Raw genomic sequence first — 8,278 nt, forward strand, 5'->3', positions numbered from 1 at the left:
TTTACAGCTATGCTGCAACACTTTCAAATGCTCCAACATTTGTGTATCATGTCTCTTTAAATACATCCCAACCCCTAAGAAAGGGAGTGCTGAAAAATGCTAAGCAATTGTAAGAGTTAACGATGCTTTAAGAGAAGTTGCAATAAAATATTTTGGCTTTATAAATACACAGAAGGGAAGTATCTGTTGTTTCTCTCCTTTCTATGGTCATGCAGTCTTTAAGGAAGTCATAACAAGATAGAACCCTATGGAGCATTTAATCTATAAGAAATATGTGACCTCTAATTACCCAGGGTGTGAATAATCTGATTTTAAAATCAAGGAGCAAGGAGGATTATTGAGTCAGTCATATCCTTCTAGAAGGCAGGCTAGGGTATATTCTGGGTGACAGTTTTTTTTTCCAACGAACAGGCAGTACAGTCTACCAACTGCCTCATAGATTTTAATAAACATAAAAGTGACCCTACCTAGGTATGTCTCAACAAAGGATAGCAAGAGAACAGAATTAATTTGATAACAAAAGTAAAACAGAAAATTCTCTTAGAATTCCATGCTCTATCTCCTGAATTCTCAACAGCCAGGCCCGCAGCCCAGTACTGGGCAATGGTGGCCCTGCTGGTGGGCCCTGACCTGACATGCCCCTGGATACATCCGGCTAAAGATTACCGACCTTGAGGTCACTTGGGTTGAGAACCATGTTTAGCAGTAAAATGAAAGAAGTTGGTGGTCAGTAAAGTTTAGGTATTTTAATTATGAATATGAATGACATTAAAAGTAAATGTTATATACAGTCTTACATTTATATGTATATAATTCAATATGTTTTATTACAGGTAAAATTCCCCAAATCCAGAATTCCAAAATTTAAACATTGTAAAATCTAAAACTAAAAAATGATATAAAACTACCTTTAGGTTAAATGTATAAGCTGTATTATGACAAGTAAATACCCTGTATTATCTTATCTTAGGATATTGTTGTTTACACTTGATTCCATCCCTTCTCAAAACTGTCCCATTTTACAGCTGTAAATATACAAATATTCCAAACTATTCCAAACTATTCCAAAATCCAAACCTTTTCCAGTCCCAAGCAGTTTGGATAAAGGGTTTTCTACCTGTAATTACATTATCTTCATAGATCAATTATGGATTCATCAGCCATCCACCCACTAAAACAAAATAGTATACCTCATGCCCTGTAGAAACGTGCGCTCCTGTCTAACCAAGAGGTACAGTTGCAGCAGCCGCCTCTTTAGCGTGGTGAGCACATGGGATAAAAAAAAGGTCATGCACCTCATACCTGCACAGTTCGGTCGGCATACAGAATGAAGCAAGCATTTATGACTGAAAAGCACAGTACGATCGGTAATGTTTCTATTAGTTGAACTTGACAGTTCCTTACTCACAACTTTTAAAGGATACTAAACCCATTTTTTTTCTTTCATGATTCGGAGAGAGCGCACAATTTTAGGCAACTTTCTAAGTTACTCCTATTATCACATTTTCTTCATTATTTTGGTATCTTTATTTGAAAAGGAAGCAATAAAATCTTAGGAGCCAGCCCATTTTTAGTTCAGCACCCTAAATAGGGCTTGCTGATTGGTGGCTACATTTTAGCCACCAATTAGCAAGCTCTACCCAGGTGCGGCTCCTAAGTTTTCATTCCTGATTTTCAAATATAGATACCAAGAGAACAAATAAAAATTGATAATAGGAGTAAATTAGGAAGTTGCTTAAAGTAGCATGCTCTATCTGAATCATTTCAGAAAATATTTGGGTTTAGTGTCCCTTTAAGCACATATACATAGTACAAAGGGCTTGTTTTAAAATTACCGTACATAAATGTCCCTACATTTACTTTCCCTTTAGCTTGCAAGGTTTGTGCTCTGAATAATCGCATTTTTGGCCAGCAGGATCCAGTTTTGGTCTTAAACCTCTGGCTGCAGGAAATCCCCCTATGAGAGTAGGATGTTCTTCTATTCAGTTCCTTGGTTCCAAGTAATATGCCTGCCTGGTTAGAAATGATGCCACAGTCCTTATTTACAAAGCCCCACAAGCCATTCAAATTCAGGGCACTTTCATGAAGGAGATTAATATCTAGTACCAAGTATATTTGATATGCGAATTAAAGGTCAACTACAATAACTTTCACTTTCTATTAATAGACATTTTGATTTTTCAGACACGGAGACCCAATACTTCTAAGAAGTTTATGCTGCTTGAAGTAAATTAAATCAACATATGCAAAAAAGAGAAAACAGCATTAACTTGTTCAATGCCAGAGGATATGAAAAGCAGTCTACTGCACTTATCAACTCAGCAACACATGTATTTATGGGATAGGCTGTGTGTTTATCTTAAGATAATAATGTAAAAACAAATGCATGCTGTGAATTAAAGGGACAGTAAACACCTGGAGAGGTTGATATAAAAGGTTTAGTAATACATAGTAAAAGAACTTAGCAATAGTCTTATTACTTATTTTGCCCCCTTTCATGAAATTTAGCTCTGAAAATTGAGGACATTATAATTCTCAAAACTTAAAGCGCACACTGCAGACTTATCAAGCTAACCCTTCTACACAGCTATCTATATTTGATTTGTACATGTAAGAACTGCAAAACAATACACTTCATACTGCCATAATGCCTGTGACTAGCCTTATTAGCTGCGGACTCAAGCTCAGATTGGCTCCACCAAATAAGGCATGTGGTAGGTGAGATTTGGCTGTTCAAAAAAAAAATTGCAGCAAACAAGATTTTCCATCTATTTTAAAAATATTCAGACTCAGTTGATGTCATTCTATAGTGAGAGAATGATGATCTTGTAATTAGAGGGTTTACTATCCCTTCAAAAGTAAAATACCAATCAGGAAAAAGAAAGGGTATATACTTAATTGTAATAATTACTTAACACAATACTTACATGGTAATGAACACATCTAAACCCATATTATAAATAACTGATAATGTCCGTTTTAAACAAACAAGAATCAGTTGTAAAGGAACTGATGCCACTATGTAAGTCATTCATTCATAGGTTATATATAAAGAAGGGAAACAGTCTATATAAAGTGGCATGACAGGCAGCAATTAGGAGACCACATAGAGGTGAAAAATGATTAAACATTATTAAAATGTGTATTGTCAAAAGCCAGAATATCTGCAAGACAAACACAAGGTCTGGCAAACCGTGTGCCCAAATCTGACTTTGTGAGACTATGGGGTGATTTGCTGGCAGACTGATAGGATATTAATCAGTAAATAAGCAATGTCAGTGTATATTTTCTGTATTTCAGACATAAAATAACTGGTTATGTTTTCAATACACACAAGTACTGCTACATAAAGTGTATAAAAGTGAGAATAGCAGTCCATGTGATATTGAAAACGGATTAGTATTTTAGGAATTCCCTGAAATGTGCACCGACAGCTAAACCTAGAGAAAATATAGAATAAAATGGAATATTCTCATTCGGTATCTCTATATTCAGTGCCTATTTTGTTAGTCTATATACTACCTTCATTTGAAAGGGAAATACAATTCATGGGAGAAAAACTCTTTTAAAGGGACACTGAACCCAAATTTTTTCTTTTGCTATTCAGATAGAGCATGCAATTTTAAACAACTTTCTAATTTACTCCTATTATCAATTTTTCTTCGTTCTCTTGCTTTCTTTATTTGAAAAGAAAGGCATCTAAGAATTTACCCACCAATCAGCAAGAACAACACAGTGTGTTCACCAAAAATGGGCCGGCATCTAAACTTACATTCTTGCGTTTCAAATAAAGATACCAAGAGAATGAAAAGAATTTGATAATAGGAGTAAATTAAAAAGTTGCTTAAAATTGCATGCTCTATCTGAATCAAAATAGAAAAAAAATGTACCCACCAATCAGCAAGAACATCACAGTGTGTTCACCAAAATGGGCCGGCATCTAAACTTACATTCTTGCGTTTCAAATAAAGATACCAAGAGAATGAAAAGAATTTGATAATAGGAGTAAATTAAAAAGTTGCTTAAAATTGCATGCTCTATCTGAATCAAAATAGAAAAAAATGTACCCACCAATCAGCAAGAACATCACAGTGTGTTCACCAAAATGGGCCGGCATCTAAACTTACATTCTTGCGTTTCAAATAAAGATACCAAGAGAATGAAAAGAATTTGATAATAGGAGTAAATTAAAAAGTTGCTTAAAATTGCATGCTCTGTCTGAATCACAATAGAAAAAAATTGGGCTCAGTGTCCCTTTAACCCCTTAAGGACCAAGGACGTACGCCACACGTCCTCAAAAAAAATACAGTTAATGACCGAGGACGTGTGGCGTACGTCCTTGGTCTGGAAAGCAGCTGGAAGCGATCCTGCTCGCTTCCAGCTGCTTTCCGGTTATTGCAGTGATGCCTCGATATGGAGGCATCCTGCAATAACCCCCCTTGGCCATCCGATGCAGAGAGAGCCACTCTGTGGCCCTCTCTGCACCGGACATCGGTGGCCGGTATCGTTGGTGGGTGGGAGCAAGTATGGGAGGCGGGTGGGCGGCCATCGATGTGCCGAGTGGAGTGGAGGGGGGCGGGATCGGGGGTGGGAGGGGCGGGAGCGCGCACGGGAGCGCGCGCGTGCACGGGGGGCGGCGGGCGGGCGCGTGCACGGGGCGGGAGCGGGAGGGAACCGCTACACTACAGAAAAATACACTTTCAAAAGTAAAAAAAAAATAAGTTTTTGAAAGCTGTAAATAAACAGCTAAGAGATCTGGAAGGGGTGGGGGGTTGATCTTGGGGGGGGGGAAGCTACACTACAGAAAAGGGGGTTTTTTTAAAAAAAAAGGCACATTTTTTCACTAAACTGGGTACTGGCAGACAGCTGCCAGTACCCAAGATGGCGCCCATTAAGGCAGAGGGGGAGGGTTAGAGAGCTCTTTGGTGGGGGATCAGTGAGGCTGGGGGCTAAGGGGGGATCCTACACAGCAGCATATGTAAATATGCTGAAAAAAAAACACAAAAAAGCCCAAATATAGCTTTTATTTTAGTACTGGCAGAGTTTCTGCCAGTACTTAAGATGGCGGGGACAATTGGGGGGTGGGGGAGGGAAGAGAGCTGTTTGGGAGGGATCAGGGGGTCTTATGTTTCAGGTGGGAGGCTGAGCTCTACACTAAAGCTAAAATTAACCCTGCAAGCTCCCTACAAGCTACATAATTAACCCCTTCACTGCTAGCCATAATACACGTGTGAAATGCAGCAGCATTTGGCGGCCTTCTAATTACCAAAAAGCAACGCCAAAGCCACATATGTCTGCTATTTCTGAGCAAAGGGGATCCCAGAGAAGCATTTACAACCATTTGTGCCATAATTGCACAAGCTGTTTGTAAATGATTTCAGTGAGAAACCTAAAATTGTGAAAAATTTAACGTTTTTTTTAATTTGATCGCATTTGGCGGTGAAATGGTGGCATGAAATATACCAAAATGGGCCTAGATCAATACTTGGGGTTGTCTACTACACTACACTAAAGCTAAAATTAACCCTAGAAGCTCCCTACATGCTCCATAATTAACCCCTTCACTGCTGGGCATAATACACGTGTAGTGCGCAGTGGTATTTAGCAGCCTTCTAATTACTAAAAAGCAACGCCAAAGCCATATATGTCTGCTATTTCTGAACAAAGGGGATCCCAGAGAAGAATTTACAACCATTTAAGCCATAATTGCACAAGCTGTTTGTAAATAATTTCAGTGAGAAACCAAAAGTTTGTGAAAAAATTTGTAAAAAAGTGAACGATTTTTTGTATTTAATCGCATTTGGCGGTGAAATGGTGGCATGAAATATACCAAAATGGGCCTAGATGAATACTTTGGGATGTCTACTAAAAGAAAAATATATACATGTCAAGGGATATTCAGAGATTCCTGAAAAATATCAGTGTTCTAATGTAACTAGCGCTAATTTTGAAAAATAATGGTTTGGAAATAGCAAAGTGCTACTTGTATTTATGGCCCTATAACTTGCAAAGAACATGTAAACATTGGGTATTTCTAAACTCAGGACAAAATTTAGAAACTATTTAGCACGGGTGTTTTTTGGTGGTTGTAGATGTGTAACAGATTTTGGGGGTCAAAGTTAGAAAAAGTGTGTTTTTTTCAATTTTTTCCTCATATTTTATAAAAAATTTTATAGTAAATTATAAGATATGATGAAAATAATGGTATCTTTAGAAAGTCCATTTAATGGCGAGAAAAACGGTATATAATATGTGTGGGTACAGTAAATGAGTAAGAGTAAAATTACAGCTAAACACAAACACCGCAAAAATGTAAAAATAGCCTTGGTCCCAAACGGACAGAAAATGGAAAAGTGCTGTGGTCATTAAGGGGTTAAAGCCCTGTTTGTAAAATAACAATGGGTTTAAATAAAAATAAAGACTGAGTAAAAAATACACTGAGTCAGTTGCTAAGGATTTCTAATCATTAGTATTTTTTAAATTGAATAAAGCAATGCATTTTCATGTCAATTTATTCTGCAATGGCATAGGTACATCTTACATTGTAGTGATGTGATAGGAGCATGCAGAATAACTGGTGATGGGAAAAGCAGACAGACAACAGCAGACACAAAAGACATAGGATGGGCCTGAGCAGTATTACTGGGGGGGGGGGGGGAGGTTGCAAGCATGCTCACACTTGCAACAACACATTAGCCAAAGGCCTCATATACTGGTTAAATAAGGTGAGTAATACACACAATGACAATGTGACAGACACACACAATGACAATGTGACAGGCAGGCACAAGAATGTGAGTGTGGCACACACAATAAGGTGAGGGCAACTTGCAACCAAAATCAGTAGTGAGACTAGGCAAGTGACAATGCACAGACTACATGTGAATGGGCATACAGGAAAGGCAATGTGCAGGGAAAAACAAATACAGAATGAATGTGAGAGGTCAGAGAGACACAATAGTATAGTGAAATGAACTATAAGACACAATACCTACTATATAAGGGTGACAGACACAAACAAAACCAATGTGTGTGTATAAGAGAAACCATAGGAACTTGAGGGGCGCAGACACATGAGATACTAACAAGCAGCATTGCCTCCAGCACAGGTGTAGAAGGGAGGAGCCAGAGCTGCTGTCAAACCTGACCCCAGACACACTCACTATACTGACTGCCACTCACCCATTGTGATTTCCTGGGCGAAAGCCAATGAGATAAGCAGCAGAGGAAGCCCCACTGCGATACACGACACGATCTTGTCTATAGCCAGCTCCAGACGCAGCCCCTTGTACTTTGATTCAGGCGGCTCCTTGAGCAAAAAGTCCGAAAAGACATACTCGGTTGCGATGTGAGCGATGGCCATGGCTGGGCAGTGAGTTTATAGAGCCAATGGGTTTCACACGGTGCGACCACCACTTACTCTGGTCATAATCACCCTCGTGTGTCAGACAGTGCTCTGAGCGAGACTCGTCACCGCTGAGCGTGAACCCGCAAGGGGGCTGGTCTGAACGAGCCTGGGGCGGTTCATGTCCCTAACCGGTTGTGGGAGTGCGCTGCCCGTGCACATAGGGCTGTGGTTGTGTATTGGTAACTGAGCTGTAGTTTTCCAAACTTTATTTTATAACTTCTGAATATAAACTCGTTTGTGAAATTATTCACACTGTAGTATTTATAAAATTACTTCATATTTTTTTACAGATTACTTTAATACTTATACGAAGCAGAGCAATATATGCGTCATATGTAAAATAATTTGAAATGTTTGCACGAGAAGAGCATAAACCAGACGTCACTAAATATGAAAAATAAAGTTTAAATAAATCTATTATTCCGAAATATAGTGTCCTTTTACCACTTGGTTTGGCGAATTGCATGTTTTCTATTTTGTTTATAAAATAATATTAAACAAGAACAAAGTATGTAAACGGTTTACAGATAAATTTACTAGCAAGATATAGGTTTGTGTGTGACATACTTCAGTATTCACGAGCTGATAGCCTAGACCTCCATTGTTGTTTGTACTGACAGGACTCTACATACCTGAGGAGAAATTTCAGCAATAAAACACTTTCGCCTAGATTACGAGTTTTGCGGTAACAGGGGTGCGGTGCTAACTTGCACGTTATTGTCACCGCTCACTTACCTACAGCGCTGGTATTACAGGTTTTCAGAAACCCAGCGTTAAAAGGCAAGAAGTGAGCGTAGATCATAATTTTGCTCCAAATCTTACTTCAATACCAGCGCTGCTTAAGTCAGCGGTGAGCTGGTTATAAGTGCT

The 8,278-nt window shown here is 38.7% G+C and overlaps 1 protein-coding gene across 1 annotated transcript in view; it reads right to left on the reverse strand.

Moving 5' to 3' along the window:
* PANX1 (pannexin 1) overlaps positions 1-7,479 on the reverse strand; it is a 251,544-nt gene extending 244,065 nt beyond the window's left edge. The window contains exon 1 of the mRNA XM_053708615.1: positions 7,183-7,479. Coding sequence (XP_053564590.1) covers positions 7,183-7,363 — 181 coding nt within the window. The 5' untranslated portion in view covers positions 7,364-7,479. The remainder of the gene's footprint in view (positions 1-7,182) is intronic.
* Positions 7,480-8,278: the final 799 nt, after the last annotated feature.

This window comes from Bombina bombina, chromosome 3, assembly GCF_027579735.1.
Source record: "Bombina bombina isolate aBomBom1 chromosome 3, aBomBom1.pri, whole genome shotgun sequence".
In the NCBI taxonomy this organism is placed as follows: Eukaryota; Metazoa; Chordata; class Amphibia; order Anura; family Bombinatoridae; genus Bombina; species Bombina bombina.